Below are 17,269 nucleotides of genomic sequence, written 5' to 3'. Positions count from 1 at the left end.
AAACAAATCAATGCGGAGAACAATTTGCGCTCCTGAACCAAAGTGAAGCCGCCGACTCGAACGCACCACCGGTGGGAAAATGCCCCGGGTCAGAACAAGCCAACGCCGCAGAAACCACACCCTCCTTGTCTGACCCCCCTGAAGAACAGGAGACGGCGACGACAGAGTGCGGGCCCCAGGAAGCCGCAGCGTCAACGTGCGGTCAATGCGAGACACGAAACCGTCACGGCCACGGGCTATTTAAACCTGCCGGGAATGCTGTGGGGTGTTCGATTATTGGGATCATTGCCCAAACACCCCAGGAACCTCTCCACTCACCCTGGAACCACGCCGAACCGGATCCAACTCTTCCCCCAGCAGCCAGCCTCCCCTGGAGTGCTCTTCATTTGAGCTACTGCTTCATCACCCAAACCGCAAGTATCTGCTTATGGACTGTTGTTCACTTGTGTCGGATCCTATACGCTGCCACCTAGTGGAGCCCTCTCAGTATCAACTCTTACTACTTCAATACAAATATGCCTATGCTGTTTAAGTGAATTGCCTCTGCTGTTTGACATAGAGACTGCCTTATCCATTTAAATTACAATTCCCAGATGTGATTGGCTAATGAGGAATATGACTTAATATTCCTTGTGCAACTTCGCCTTCTGTTATTGATTATTATTTAGCGGTCCATGATGTCTAAATCTCAAACTCTCCGTTTGTGATTGAGAGAGCCGCCTGGGATTAAAGCCTGACAACCGCCTAAAACAACAGTTACAACCGCAGCTGAGATCCACCGTACCTCTTCCAACGATGGGCGCATGACAGGCATGCAGGGATGGCCGAGAAATGCCCCCGACCATAGCCGCGGCGCCGCCAGCCTGTGTGGGGTACTGTGACTGGAAGGTTGAAACCTGGATAAACCCACAGGTTACTCTGTCAAACAGAGTCGTCGCAGCCGACCCACCGTAGCAGAGCCTGCTTGCGTTCGTCGGTCACCCAGGGAAGACTACAAGGATCCACAGACATCCAGCCTGTCTCCCTGTTGACACTTGCTTGACGATTCAGCGGGAAAAATCCAGATGGGAATCCAGAGAAAAAATTTGAAGCTCCTTACTCCCGACGCTAGGCAAAAAACTGGAGACATGTCAGCATGTGGGGGGTATGGCCACCAGCAGGGGCCGCCCCTAGGCTGTCTTAGTCATTTGTTTTGTGCCTAGCGTCCTTCTCCTGCAGGTGGCAATATACCCTACGGTACATGATCTACGATATGTTCCCTGTGTCCTTCAATGAACGGAAGAGAAATACCTGCGAAAGAATTTGATTACTCTTAAACCAATCTTTCTATGTACACGTCTTTTTTTTTTTACTGCACAACCCAGACGTTCACTCTACTACTTCTTGCTGTAACCTTGCTGTTGCCAGGTCCCTTACTCATTGGACATAGGTGATCATGTTGAATCACTGCCTAATGAGCATCCTGGAGGTTGACAGGTGACACAAAACGTTGCAATGCTAAAACAGGAAATAGTAGTGCCACCTGTCTGGCTACACAGACATATCAATCATGAGACTGGTTAAACAGAATTAAAGTTCCTTTGGAAAGTAAAACTGTAAACATTTTAACTGTGTATGAAGTAATTTATCTGGAGTTCCACCTTATTGATTCTTTTTATAATTATATAACTAGATTTGGTGGTGCTTTTAATATCTGCCAATCCTATTAGGTAAAGGAAAAACATTATGCAGCTCCATTAATGTTAAACTCTTACTAGACCTTCATGAAAACTTTCCACTCAATTTCAATACTTAGCTTTTCTGTTACAAGTAAATATCCAGAATAAAAATAGACAAATAAGCATGTAATTCCACTGACCACGCCGTAGCTGCCTTTTACCACAATGGGACTTCAACCAATCAAAAAACAGAAGGATGTGGTGGTGCTACAAACCACAGCTATTCCACACAGGAGCACATAAATGGCTTGTTTGTGAAGCACAAGAAAAATGCAGAAAATTGCAGTAGTGATTTAGTAACTATGCTTAGATATTTGTACAGTAACATATCTCTGTGCTGTTAATACATCATCACTTCACTAGTCTTGAACAAATTGTTCTTTCTGTATGGTAATCTGCAATGTTTTATTTCAGGATGAAGAAGTCTGGCAAATAAGGAATATATTTATATTTTTGAAAACAAATAAATCAAGACGGCAATAAAAAAATAAAAAACTGTCAATGAAAATGATCTGTAACTAATCTGTAACACCACGTACAGCTTTAAGGCATCACTTTCTGGGCACTTTCAAGCTTCCCATGCCTTTTTAACAGTATTTTGCCTATTATCCCTAAAAATGCCCAAAATGTAACAATATTTGCCCCCATAGACTTCAATGGGATTTTCTTCTAAGTTGGGGTTCATCGAATTTCTAACAAGATTTGCCGTTTGGTGAATCAAACTTGGGCGGTTTCGCTTATCACTAATGACAATTGTATTTCCAGCATTTTTACAAGTAATTACAACTTACCCACAATACGAATGTTAACTGATGCTGTATCTTCCATATTCTCGATCTGTACAGATAGATCATATTTCCCTGAATGAGACCGTTCAGAAGATCTTATAAACAAAATGGTGTCTGATTCTGAATTTCTGATGCTGACTTGTTTTGGATCCAGTGGCTGGCCTTCTTTTGTCCATGTGACCTTTGGTCTTGGTTTTCCCTAAGCACAATATAAAAATATTCTCAGAACACTGCAAGAGATGTATTCTTCACGTAGGTGTCTGTTAATTAAACATTTGCAGGTCCCTTCACCCTGTGAATATTTGTGTTTTGTGCAAAAAAATTGTGAAAAAAAAATTCTTAATGGGAAATTCCACCTTTTGTAAAAAAAATAAAATAAATGCACACTTCTTCATGAAAGAATAACATTATTTGTTTGCATTGCAGCCGGTAAAGCATTGCAACCGCGATCTGGTTTTATGCTTTGGCTCCTGCAGACTCTCCATCCTGTCCATGTCCGTACCTCGGTCAGGACATAGACATGAGGAAAAATGAATGGACTGCAAGTGCGGTGATTTCAAGTGAGAACTACAATTCCTTCTGCCACAGTGACTGATCAGACTTGTAGTTTCTCCATTCACAGATCCTGTCAAAGGGGTTGTGGCCTGACCACGATTCATGTTACCCCCTGAATATGAGTGTAACATGAATCATGGTCAGAAAAGAAAACGTAGCCTTTAGTATATTTTTTTTTTAGGTCGAATATAATGTGATGTAATACTGCACCATAGCCAGTAGATGGAGATGAGGAGCATAGGAAATAATTTTTACACAGTTGATAACACAACAGTAAAGTCATTGTCTTACAAGCAGAAGGTGTGTAGAGCTTGTCTGCAACCCAACCTCTAACCTTTTGGCTTAATTGCAAATGCTTTTCTAAACTCTACATAATATAATAGCTGGAGGTACTGTTTAATTATGTGTGTGTATAGGGTCACACATTGGTCAACTCATCAGTAGGGAAAGCTTATGAGTTTGGGGCTGGGGGTTCCAGCTCTCTTGGAGAGGGACAGATTTTGGCCTGATGCTGACTAGATTTACAAGAGAGCGGACAGCATGACAGGAGTGGACACATGTACTGTAGAACTGGTGACAAAATATGAGGGTTCATAGAACCCTCACTTTCCTGTCCAAATATGCCTGAAAATATTCAACTTAAATTGGTTTCAAATAGCTACAAACACACACCAGCACATTATAATCTTACCTGAAAGGGAATAACTAGGTTGACTTGCTCTCCTACTCTCTTAATATAGGTCTGTCTCAGCTGCCGTGGTAATCTGATTTTGGGTGTTTCTGTTGTAAAAATGAAAAGGACACAATAGTTTTATTTAGATTTACATTTGAAATACTTAATTGTGTGTTGTTGCAGAGACTCAACAATATCTAGAATAACTATGTAGATGTTGTAGGTCCTGCCTTTACTCTGAATTCACTGGCTGCATGGTTCAGCTCAGGGACTCAAAAACGAATACAGTCAGAGATAGACAGACAACTGGAATTTTCAGGAGGCCATCAACACAGCCTATGTGTCTTTCTGTTAAAGGCCACTGTAAGGGAACAAAAAAACTTTTTTTGCATATAGAGGTAAGTTGGGTCTATGGGTCTACAGGTATATTGTTATAATTCTAAGGGACTCTTGCACCAACATTTCTGCTTCTGTGTTTCTACATCCATTCACATGCTAAGGCCATTAAGAGGGGTCTCAAATCACCAGTTACATTTTACAGTTGTTTTACATTTGGAAGTGATAGAATGATAGAACCTTTAACAAATTAAATTAGATTTTATAGCAAGAAGGTGCAAAGCCAGGAACTCCATTCCAGATATAGCGCTCTCTGTGCTCTAGAGGTTAGATAGGAAATAATTATCTGCCCATATATGAAATATTAAATGTCAGTGCACAACTCTTGAATTTGAATGATTAGGCTCACTGTTTATGGAGATAAAAAAAAAACAACTTACGCACAATCTCCCGAATTGTAACTGGCTGCGACAGAACGGCTGGCTCACTTTTGCCGGCAATATTCAAAGCACGCACTCGGAAGAAAAGTTTTTCTCCTGTTGGTAGACCCTTTACTGTGTATCCACATCTTTCAACTAGATCTTTGTTGGTCTCAACCCATTCATCAGCTAAAGGATGTTAAAGAGGTGTACAAACAATAGAAGAAATTATCATATGCAAGGTGTAAAATTAAAGCTATAATAAAAAATATAACTTGTCATGATGTAATTTTCATAATATCAAGGTTGCCTTAGTGGTAGCAAATCTTGAACCGGTTATCGGACCCATAAACACAGGGGGGCCTTCACTGTTAGTATACATACTTGTTCCTCCATGCAGATATATTGTATAGCAAGGAAGTCTTGACTGACTCTAGGTTTGTAGCTACCCCCTTACCCCCTGGCAGCATACACCAGGTATGTGGGCTGATATCCCCATATGTAAAAGGTTGAGGTAGAGATTAAGGGAATCATTTAGAAAGACAACTGTATATATGTAATGAGTGCAGAAAGGTTTTTGCTTTGGCATACAGGAGCTTTGGAAAGGAGAGCCCCACCACTATCCAGTGACCAATCGATGATCTAGTTTTACACAGGCTCTAGGCACTTCAGCATTTTACCATAAAAAGTGGGAAACACTTTCTATATCATTTCTACACAAACATGCAAAAACACATTTAAGATCATATACTATTTACTTACATCCTTCTTTGCAGTACTCAATCAAATAACCGTCTATTCCTCCAGCTCCGATGCGATCTGGTGGCCTCCATTTCAGTGTGCAAGTGGTGTCTGTGACATCCTCAACTTTCAAATGCAAAGGCTCACTGGTAGGAGCTGAAAAACAATTTAAAGCATGGTCATAAAACAACCATTACAAATCCTAATGGTGACTCTGAATAATGTCACTGGACTCCTTTTAATGTATGAAAAAAATAACATCTTGGATGTCCTAAGAGAGTGACACCTTTATTATGGTCCTATGAAAAAGGTGAAGGCACTACTACTAAGGGAAAGCTCAACCAATCTTATCCTAAGAATAACATATTTTCCGGTGGATAATCGAATCTACTGGTGCCCACCCAAACTGAAATATATATTTCAGCCACAACATTGTGACCAATAGCCAAATATTGAGTAGGTCCCACTTTTGTACTCAACCCATCAACGCATGAACTCCTCTAGACCTCTAAAGGTATGCTGTGGTATCTGGCACCAAGCTGTCAGTAGCAGATCCTTTATGTCCTGTATGTTGCGAGGTGGGGCCTCCATGGATCGCACATGATGTAAAATGAAACAATATGGCCGGGCATCCTGACAATGCAGTATCCATCTTGGGGGTGGGGGGGGAGGGGCTGTGTAAGAATTAGAGTCTCGCCGCCGACCATACTATATAGCATTTTGACCAACACAGGGACACACTACCAAACCACAGTACCACCATTGAATGGGAGTGGGAGTAACACCAGTATATAAGACCAGTCTGGCAGAGGGTGCCATACTACAATCTAGTTGTGATTATTGCAGATTCATATGGTATAGAGGTTGCCTGTGGGTCTTTCTTTCCCTCCTTGTTTCTTTGAACTACACCATTTGGTATATTTGTTTGGAACTCATCTGGCTCTGCATTGGTCCCCCCGGATGGCCCCCTCTGGGTAGGCTATGGCCCCCCTCGGTGTGCCCCTGGTCAATATGGTAGTCCACATACTGCTATACTCACCTGAGGTTCCTAAAGAAGCACAGCTGTGAAATGCGTCAAACCATTAAAGGAAGTTTAATAGGCAACAATGTATTATATCCGAGTCTGTGATGTAATCATGTTATATGACATCGGAATATATATAAATTGATACTGTGGGCATAAAAAAATAATTTATTTTTATGATGGTATGTTTTTTTACATGGTACATAAATGTGTTTGTTATGAACTTTGATCATGAGGTTGTACATTAAACAGCACCTTAAAAGCCCACAAGTATAGAATTTTAGGAATGTGGTGCTCAATGTTTATCTCTGTACCCCAACATTACTTATTTACCCTATCCATCAAGTTCCTCCCCACACCAGAATTATCCTTATTTGCTACTATCATTGATGCTAGTACTTTGTATGAGAATAGGTGAAGGCAGATTAGGTTAAGTGGTGAATTATAACAGAGGCAATCGTGGCAGTGATGCAGATTCTGTAGCTGTAAGGGGACAAATATAGCCAGAGTGAGGGGTTTGGGAGCTTATTTTAAGAAACTTGTCAGATTTTTTTTAATGTATTGCAATGTTCTGCACTGTCTAAGTTTTGTGTAATTACTTAGAAAGAAAAATACTATTTCAATGACTAATCTGGTACTACTAGTACATAGGAAACTTTAAATACTCTAGCACTAAGTAGGAAACATGTATGCACCATGAGGTTAGAACTTTGACTTATGGCACCATAAGAAGGTGCCTCCTGAGATATGATTTTCAGCACTCCATAAGACAAAATTAACCCTGATTCCCTTATATATATTATGTGCATATAGGCTTAAAGGATAATTAAAGCCTCGGGTGTTTTTGCATATCTCTACTGCTAGCAAGCAGTAGATAAATGCAAAAAGTGTAAAAAAAAAAGGTTTAAAAAGGGTTAATACTTACCAGTGTCTTCCCCGCTCGCTCACGTCTGAAAATGTGAAAAATTTTGGGTGGCCGCAAAGCATCTAGGGGCAGGCGCATGCGCAGATCACATTTTCGGCCGGGACGCGAGGAGAGACACAAGGTAAGTCTATAGATGCGTGCACCCACATACACACACCGAAGGACAGGAAGTGCCAGCAAGATCAGAGGAGTCAGCGCTGGATCGGAGACCCGCCGCAGCACTGGAGGGACAGATGAAAAGGACAAGAAAGAAGAATAAGATCGGATTAAGAAATCAATACTGAGGCATTCATTAATGTCTGGTAACTGCTGAGAATCAGCTGTTACCAGCATTACAAAGCCTGATATAACTCGTCACGTACAGTGTACATGGCCAGTCATATAGGCACAAAGTGCCGGGACGTACACTGTACGTCTCCCGTCACGAAGGGGTTAAGGTAAGTGCTTTAATTAACATTGGGGGGAGGGAAAAACATTTTTGACTTTAATGTCCCTTAAAAACCATAGCCATTTCTAATTGTTTTATAGTCTTTATTGAATTGTCCTCTGATGTCAAAAAATCACTTACCAATTGGCATGAATGGATTAGTGGTATTCGCTTCCTGCGAAATACCAATAGAGTTGACAGCAAAGACTCTGACTTCATACAACACTCCTTCAATCATGTTTGTTGACTGATAATTTGTGTCTGTGTAGAATTCAAAGTTCATCTTCATCCACCGCTGGCTGCCTTTCTTTTTCCTTTCAATAAGATATCCTAAAAAAAAATATACCAAATATATTATTATTAAGATCAAACCTGCTTCATACCAAGGACATGAAATTGGAACAATCAGATTTCCTAAAGGGGTAGAAACTGTTTACTGCAAAATTGCAAAATTAATATTCACATTACAAAATGTAATTTCACAGTGAGTAAATGAGATGAAGCAATGTTTACCTTGAATAACCAATAATGCTAACAATTTTGTTCTAGTACATGTTTGGGTATTTAAAGCAGAACTCCAGGATGTGCAAACATTAACCCTTGCAGTGGGTCTTTGTCTAGTGCATAGATTAACCACTTGCTGTCCGGGACATTTTCTTACTATTTGCACTCACATGATAAAATATACATTTTTGGCTAGAAAACCACTTCAAATACCCCCCCAGGAGTATTGTAAATGCCTAAAGCATATTTAGTGTTACAATATATAATTGAAACAAAATATAATGATTGATGGACTGTGCTTGGGGAGGGGGAAGACCTTCATCCTGGAGCTTTAATAAATGATCTGCCTATAATATATAGACATGTGCGATTTGTTTCGTTACGAATCGAAATTCGTACGAATTTTCCTGAAATTCGTAAATTCGGAAGCATCCGAAATCCGAATTGCAGTTTCCGAATTATATACGAAATTCCGTTAACGAATTTCGGATCCGAATTTCTTTGAAACAGGAACTAATATTACCCCTGTAAATGAGGTTGAACAACATGACAAGATTTTTTTTTAATCCGAAATACGGATCCGCTGCTGCTGAGGGTTGCATTACAATACACAGGCAGGAAATACGAAATTCCTTATTTTCGTTCCGTTACGAACATTCGTTATATTGAAGTTAAAAAGCAAAGTACATTTATATTGGAGTTGATGGTAGTTTTTTTTTCATCCAAAATTCGGATACGGAATCCGTTAACGGAATTCGTATTTCGGATAAAAAAACAACTACAACATCGACTCCAATATTAACAAAGGTATTTTTGCTTTTTAACTTCATCATAACGAATGTTCGTACAGTTACGAAAATTTGCCGAAACTAACAAAAATTCGTATTTCGTACGAATCTGAATTGAGTTTCGGACACGAATTACGAAATACAAAATAACGGATATTCCGAAACGGAGCGGAACAAATTGTTTGACGGCGCACAAGCATAATAATATAAAGCTTTAGTGTAACTCTAAAGTTATGTCATCCTTGGTGAAAATGTTAAAGTCTACAAAACTACAACATCCGGGGCGGAGCTTACCAATGGCGGCAGCCGGACGTGTTCGTCCTTAGCTCCGCAATCCAGGACCGGGCAACACTGCTGAAGTGCCCCATCACCACTTGCCATGGGCTCCAAGAGGGGTAAGAAATCCCAGGGCACCAGACCGGACCGCACACGAACCCCGAGAGCAGGCATCGGCAGCTTCTTTGCGGCCCCAGCGAACACGTGATCTGCTGGCTCTGCGGGCCGCATGTCGGCACCACGTGGGGAATCCCCTGCTGCTCCTGACTCACCATCCTCCCAGCCAGCCGACATGTCTCCCGTCCTGGCGGACCCGGAGGTCTCCTCTGATGAGGAATCTACCCTGGATGGCTCTGGGGGAGAGGTCAGGCGCCTGCTGGATCACCTCCCTTCTATGAGGGATATGGAGGCCCTGTTTGCACGATTTGAACATGTGCACAGGGCGGATGTTGCTGGCCTGCATGAGGCTATTAAGGGGGTACACAAACGCCTGGACACAGTGGACTCCCATCTGGATGCACATCGCACGGCCATCACTGAACTACAGAAAACGGCTTTAACCCAACATAAGCTGCTGCAGTCTGTGTGGACGCACATGGATGATGCTGAAGACAGGAATAGAAGGAACAACATTAGAATCCACGGCCTGCCTGAGGCGACGGGGACAGCGGACCTGGAACCCACTATCAGAGGTATCTTTAATTCACTACTTGATAGAGGGGCGACGGAACCTATCGACCTTGAGTCCCTGGATTCCGAAATCCCTCTGCACAACTGCCCAGGGATGTCCTGTGTTGCGTCCATTTTTATACATTTAAGGAGGAAATTATGTCCAAGGCTCGGGAGCGTGGCTCCATTGACTTTGACGGAGCGGCTATTACCTTCTTTCCTGACCTGTCACCCCGGACCATGGCTCGCTGGAGGGCCCTGCGGCCTCTTACAGTGTTACTACGAAACCTCCACATCCCTTACAGATGGGGTTACCCTTTCCATCTGTCGGTGCACTACAATGGCCTTCTGGTGATCCTTCGCTCCCCGACTGATCTTGCTGGCTTTACTGCTAACTCTAGGAATATCCGCAGTGGAACTGGATCCTTGGCCAGACCCCCCAGCTCCCGTGCTCCCTGAGGTCCCCTTGCTACCCCAGTGGACTGAAGTCTCCCACTCTAAGAAATCGCAGAAGGACGCTGCCACCCGCAGCTCCCTGCCTTAAAGATGACAGCTAGATGTCACTGCTACAACCCTGCGTGAGTATCTCTTTGCCTGGTTTTTCTTTCCTTCCTTTTGTTTTGCCACAGGAGACTTTTTGGGAGAGGTCTTCCCCCAGTGCCTTGTTGTCCCGTGGACCGCACCTCACCTCTACTTTGGCTAGTGTCCTGGCAGCTGGAGATCGTCTACTGGACTATGGGACCTGCCCTTGCGGCAGAGATATCTCTGTCGCTACCACCCTTGCCGGGTTTTGTGCCCACTGCATGCTGCTCTCCACCCCAGCCCTGTCAGCTTGTGATGTGTAGTTGTAGTGGGCCTGTCCATCGCATGGAGGATACGCCCACTAAGTGGGTGCTTCCCGTCATGGCATCCCCTAGTTGTGGCCGCCCCTGGTGGCGGGGCGACCTACACTGCTTCTATTCTGTGCCCCTCTGGGGGCTACGATCCCGGGGTACATAGGATGACTGCTCACCCCCACCTGCCCTCCCCTGCCCACCTCTTCCGCCCTCCTTACCCCACTGCTTGATATCAGATCCTCCCAGATGCTGGTTGAGCTGAGACATAACTATGTTGGCCTGTGCTGTTATGTTACACTGTATAATTGTTTATGACATGCCCTTTCTGTTGCCCCTTATTTGGCACCTTATTCTGAATGGTCATAATTTTGTTTTGTTTATTGAGTTGCCCGGTTCTGAAGATGGAGCGAACCCCGTTGCCCTTGGTTTCTCCACACAACCTCCATAAACATTTGCAGAGGGTTTTATAGTTCTTGGCGGATATCTTAATTTCCCCTTGGATCCTCGCTTAGACACTTCATCGGAGAGATCCTCTGTTTCTCATACACAACTGAAGCGTCTCAAGTCCCTTCTGCATCGCCTGCAGCTGGTGGATATATGGTGGATCCTTAACCGCTCGGCACAGGACTACACGTTTTACTCTTTCCCCCATCGTTCCCATATCCGCATAGACTATTTCCTGGTATCCCATCGCCTCCTCTCCTGGGACCCACGAGCTGGGATTGACTCCCAGGTGTGGTCGGATCACTACCCCGTCTCCCTGTCTCTCTCACTTCCTGATCAACTTCCCCGCTCCTTCACGTGGCGATTTAATGAAACGCTCCTTCGTGACCCGGTCACGGTAGATGCCATTAAAACGACGGTTTCCACCTTCCTTGCCACGCATGCTACGGATGACACCTCCCCCCAGTCAAATGGGAAGCCTTTAAATGCCTTCTCAGGGGTGTTCTCATTTCCCATGCCTCTCGCCTAAAAAAGGCATGCTCAGCGGAACTCACAACCTTGCTGGACGACATTCACGTACTAGAACTCCAACATAAGTCCTCCCGAGACGCCTCCATATTGTTGGACCTGGAACGGAAGCATTCACATCTTCGATCCCTTCTGGATCTCAGCTCTGTCAAATACAGGGAATCCCTGCGTAGATCGCTATACGAACACGGGGACAAGTGTGGGCGCCTCCTGGCGCGATCTGTCGAACCCAAATTTCCCGCACATATATCCCTAAAATCCAAACAAAAGGTGCCCAGGTGGTCCACTGTACTGACCAGATTGCGCACGCTTTCCAGACTTACTATGCCGACCTGTATAACCTACCTGCGCCGGGGAGGTCCTCTCCGATCCCAGACCCTCCAGATGATGCTGCTTCTTATATTGTGGCCACCCCTCTCCCGACCCTTCCACCTGAGGCCATTGCTCTCATTGGGGAACCTTTCTCCATAGAGGAGGTGTCCGCCGCTATTAAGTGACTTCCCTCAGGGAAGAGTCCGGGATCTGACAGCTTCACAGGAGCCTTCTATAAGCACTTTCAGGATCTACTGACTCCCCTGCTACACACCAGCATTAACTCTGTGTCTGCCGATTGCCCCTTCACCAAAAAGTCGCAGGAAGCTCATATAACGATAATCCCTAAAGCTGATAAAGACCCTACTCTCTGCTCCAACTATCGCCCAATCTCCCTTATCAATGTGGATCTTAAATTGTATGCGAAGCTCCTTGCAACTCGCCTCAGTCACTACATTCCCTCCCTGATCCATATGGATCATGTAGGGTTTGTCCCATTTCGCGAAGCCAGGGATAATACTATCAAGTCCCTCACCCTTATGCGGTACGCTAAAGACTCAGGCCTTCCGATGTGTCTCCTTTCGGTGGATGCAGAGAAGGCGTTTGACCACCTCAACTGGGACTTTCTAACTCTCACGCTGACACAGATCGGCTTGCCCAGATTGTTTGTGGACAAAATCATGGCCTTATATAACTGCCCCACTGCCCGTGTGCAAGTTAATGGTTCCCTATCCCCGCCTTTGTTTATCCGGAATGGAACTAGACAGGGATGCCCACTGTCCCCGTACCTATACATTTTGGCAATGGAGCATCTTGCGGAAGCAATCCGACAAAACCAATCTATACAAGGGATAAGTATCCGGGAACACCATTACAAGCTTGGATTGTATGCGGATGATGTTCTGCTTTTCCTGGTTGGGTAGGATTGCGCTCTTTAAAATGGATATTCTCCCGCGCTTTTTGTATCTTTTTTTGTATCTCCCCCTTGCCCTGCCTTCTAACTTCTTCCGTCAAATGCGCTCTGCGTTGCTCCGCTTCATCTGGGCCGGAAAGTGCCCGAGGCTAGCCTATCATATCATGGTCCGCTCTAAGGAATCAGGAGGTTTGGCCCTGCCTGACCTGCGGACATGCTACGATGTGGCACTCCTTGCCAAGATTCTTGACCAGAAACACTCACAAACTCTGGGTCTCCCTGGAAGCACTTATCTCCCCTGTGCTCCCTTTCTCGGTACCCTGGATTGCCCCTTCTCATCACCCTCACTCATCGCTTCTCCCTTTTGCCCTCCCTCCACTTCTGAAAGCCTAGGACCTTCTTCTCAGAACGCATGACTTGTCTTCTTGTGTGGGCCCCATGACTCCCATAATGGGCAATCTGGCATTTCCACCGGGTTGTATTTCCTCTAGTTTTCTTTGCTGGTCAACCTCTGAGCCCTCACCCTTGGCCGAGGACCTCGCAGGACCGACACTGAAGCCTTTGGTCGCCCTACTTGAGGGCCGTCCCCACGTACCCGGAGCCAGGCTACTATATTTTCAACTTTGGGCGTTCTACACTGCGTTGGGGGACCGGGTCACCCTACACCAACCTCTCTCCTTGTTCGAGTCCCTGTGTTGTCTAGATGACCCACCCACTCATGTCATCTCCCTCCTGTATCATCAGCTACTCCCGATAAGATTCCGAGGTCATCTCCCGTTCATAACCAGCTGGGAGAAGGACTTAGGTGTTACCTTTACTGAGGAAGAGATCCGAACCTCCTGCGTAATTACTCATAAACTCTTCGTGGCCTGCTCGGCTCAAGAAAAGGGCTATAAAATCTTAACTTGGTGGTACCGAAGCCCAACCCTCCTACATAAAATATTTCCTGATAGGTCCTCCCTCTGCTGGCGTTGTCTGGCTGCAGAGGGGACCCTACTACATATTTGGTGGGACTGCCCCTAGTGCTGCCATTCTGGAACCGGGTCTTTGACATCTATAACCAGGTAATGGGGCCGTATCTAGCAGCCTCCCCTAAAATAGCTCTCCTATCTCTTCTACCTGGCTCCCTTGCCTCGGCTTCTTCTTGGCTGCGGCCCGAAACGTAGTGCCTCGACATTGGAACACTGTGGTCGCCCCGACCGTGCAGTAGTGGATTGCAGAAGTGTGTCTGATCATGCGCTTTGAAGAGCTGACGGCCTCTCAGCATGAGCGTCAACCTCAATGCGCTACCTTGTGGACCCCTTGGATTTTGTACATGGACTCAGCAGCATTTAGGACCCTGTGATCTGGCTAATGACCTCCTGATTGACACTGGACTAGTGCATTGCCTCTGATATAACTAAGTGGGCCGTCCACGGTGACAGATGTACTATTGGGACCGGTGGAAGCTCCCCTTCTCCTCCCCATTAAGTGCCCTCCCGTATCTGTTCTCCTATTTAGCCTAGCACCCAGCCTAGCAGGCGCCCCAACCCATATTGTGTTGTCCCTTGAGTCCTGTGTTTCTATGTGTTCCCCCTCCTTTTCGTCCCCCTTCAGTGTTGTCTGGCCAGATGGGAGATCGCAGCTACCTTTATATCTCCTGAGTGAGACACGCTCAGTTGCTATAGAAATTAGAAATTTACCCCCCGTTGCATGACTTGATCTACATATTTACCACTGTATGTGATTGATACTTGAACCGAACACATATATATGCATCTTTATATGCCTGTGTCTCATGCAGGACTGTGACTGCATGCTCCGAAACTGCGCTGATCCATATTTCTGCCTGTCTTTTATGTTACCTGTACTAAACTCTTAATAAACATTTATTATATTAAGAAAACTACAACACCCCAAATTCCCCATAGGCGATGCTTTAAAAGCTTTTACTGCTCATCAGTTTAGTATTAACAGTGATTAGCAACCCTATTGCTCTCACTCTGACGTTCGCAGCAATATGTAACAAGTGTGGCGCAACTTTTGTTTTTGCAAGTAGATGCACACAACGTGTTTTTGTGCACCTATGTGCATGTTCATGGGGGCGGGGGACTTTAAAAATTTAGTTTTGCTTTTTTAAATTTTTCTATGTTATTTTCATTTTTCTTTTACACTTAACTGTATTGCTATCACATAGGGGGCTAACAAGCCCACTATGTAATCGCAAATATGATGTGACAGGTCCTCTTTATGGAGACATCAGGGGTCTTTCAGATCCCTAATGTCACCTAGGGACCCCCAGAGATCTGCTTCACCAGCTTCTTCTCCTGGCTTTAAGAGCCGCAGAATGTGCACAGTCACACCGGAAGTGATGCGCTTAACTTCCGGGTCCAGTGATCGGATGTGAGTTCAGCAGCTAGAAGCTTGCAGATCTCCCTCCAATCGATGTTCCCTCCAGCCGCGTTCTTGGTATAGCTGCTTCAAGGGCCGTATATACGGAAGCGGTTAAAAAGGAGCCAAACAACTATGTGATAATAAATGGCTTCATATGATCACTATCCATAAATAAAAGACAGTTTTTTAGCGTGATCAGTCATATTTTCAATATCAATGCCAAAATGTCACGATTTCTGCCAGGGTGTGCAAACTTTTGAGCGCAACTGTATATCTTAAAAGCAAATTTTAACAACCTCAAACCCACTAATTCTGCCTTTCTGTTAACTTCAATGCATTCATCACAACAGCAAATAATTACAGCAGTAATTTTAATGAAGTTTTGTCAAATCGGAAATAAGACAGTTTAAGTTTCTTAAGATGGTCATACAATGGTAGATTTTAGAACAAAAGTTTGTAAGAAAAATTGCATCAGAATATTTGATAATGTCATTAGAGACTTGAATTTTGTTTGAAATGTCATTTAAGTTTAACATTCAAATTTGGAATGAATGGAGTTTCAAGAGTGAAAACCACATTCACTGTAAGAATTATGTTAGTTCGTTAAAAAGTTTCCATCCTGCTACTCTGATTTGTTTTCAGAATATGGTTGAAATTAAGTTTCAATTTCATCCCATTAGATATTAGAAAATCGAACAAACGTTGTGAAAACATTTTTTTCAAACAAAACTCTACTGGTGTATAGTCAGCTTTAGTTGCAAGGTAAGGCACATAGAGATATGCAGAAAATGCTTTTACAGGAGGTGGCTGATATACGCGAAGAACATTACAACAGTAACCAGTAAATCAACCCTTGGAGAGTATTTTTAAATGTTGCTTACCTAAGATAGGTTGACCACCATCATATTTTGGGGGATCCCAAACGACATCTGCCCAGTCCTCTCCAACACCAGCAATCTGAATGTTCTGTGGAGGATCAGGAATATCTGGAATAAAATGTAAACTTTCTATTGGTAATGCTTTTCAGTTGTTTGCTACACATCACGTATTTCTAAACTTATAATTCCATTTTATATTCATAGTTTTTTAGCATTTCCTTACCTACTACTTTGACATACAGAGTGGCACTATCCTCTCCAGAAGGGTTGGTCACTACAATCCTATAATTGCATTCATCCTCTCTTTTTGCTCCGTCAATAACAAAGCTGCTTTGATCTTTTTCTATCTCTACATGCACCCGACCCTCAAGGTCTGTAAATTCCTACAAAAAAAGAATACATTTTTTAATGCAGATGGAATAAGAAATCACTCTTCTATACTAAATAAAAAAGCAGGAGGCATTTGATTACCCATACACATAGAGGTAACACTTACAAGTGCCCTCATCATCCTTCACTTCTTCTTATCGAACTTCTCTTATAGAGCTATCATGAAATTTTACACACTTCTGGGTGTGTCTGATGCTTGGTCCCCCACTGCACTCTATAGTTCTACCCGCAGGCTTCTACATTACTACAGGACACTGTAGTGATCAGCAGCACAGGGACATGTAAGTATTGCCTCTATTCTTTACAAACAGGACTTTTTAAAAACATTTAGATCTATTGACAGAGTTGTTTTAAGATAAAGAGCTGTTGAAAACACAAAACAAAACCATATAAAACCCATATAAAGCCTTGGTACTTTTTACAGTAATGCAGACAGGCTGCATATACAAATATCAGGGCCGTAGATCATTTTTTTTTCCTGGGGGGGTTCAGAACAAAATAAAAATCTTGCAATGTAATAGCAACAGATGCAGGACTCTGGACTATTTAACTATTAAATTAATTATTTAATATTATATAAATTATTATTCAATACATATTATTAGTTATTTAATGATGAATGATTAACCCTTTCGCTGCCAAGCCCTCCGGAACATTTTTCAAATCAGCTGGCCAAGCCATTTTTGAATTTTCTGCAATTTTTTCCTATTGATTTGATTTTCAACTGCTGCGTTGCTAGCGTTTGTAAAAGA

At 43.6% G+C, this 17,269-nt stretch overlaps 1 protein-coding gene across 1 annotated transcript in view; it reads right to left on the bottom strand.

The window, feature by feature from the left end:
- Positions 1–921: 921 nt before the first annotated feature.
- The window catches only part of LOC108801482 (myosin-binding protein C, fast-type-like), a 145,829-nt gene continuing 129,481 nt past the window's right edge, over positions 922–17,269 (bottom strand). The window contains exons 19-26 of the mRNA XM_018573363.1: positions 16,351–16,510; positions 16,131–16,235; positions 7,748–7,936; positions 5,252–5,386; positions 4,511–4,678; positions 3,753–3,841; positions 2,510–2,705; positions 922–1,037 (exon numbers count right to left, since the gene is read on the bottom strand). Of these exons, the coding sequence (XP_018428865.1) occupies positions 922–1,037; positions 2,510–2,705; positions 3,753–3,841; positions 4,511–4,678; positions 5,252–5,386; positions 7,748–7,936; positions 16,131–16,235; positions 16,351–16,510 (1,158 nt within the window). The remainder of the gene's footprint in view (positions 1,038–2,509; positions 2,706–3,752; positions 3,842–4,510; positions 4,679–5,251; positions 5,387–7,747; positions 7,937–16,130; positions 16,236–16,350; positions 16,511–17,269) is intronic.

The sequence above is a fragment of the Nanorana parkeri genome, unplaced genomic scaffold (assembly GCF_000935625.1).
Source record: "Nanorana parkeri isolate BGI_ZX_2015 unplaced genomic scaffold, ASM93562v1 scaffold2348, whole genome shotgun sequence".
NCBI classification, from domain to species: Eukaryota; Metazoa; Chordata; class Amphibia; order Anura; family Dicroglossidae; genus Nanorana; species Nanorana parkeri.
The sequence above is the reverse complement of the archived record's forward strand: the minus strand, read 5'-3'. Positions and strand labels throughout refer to the sequence as shown.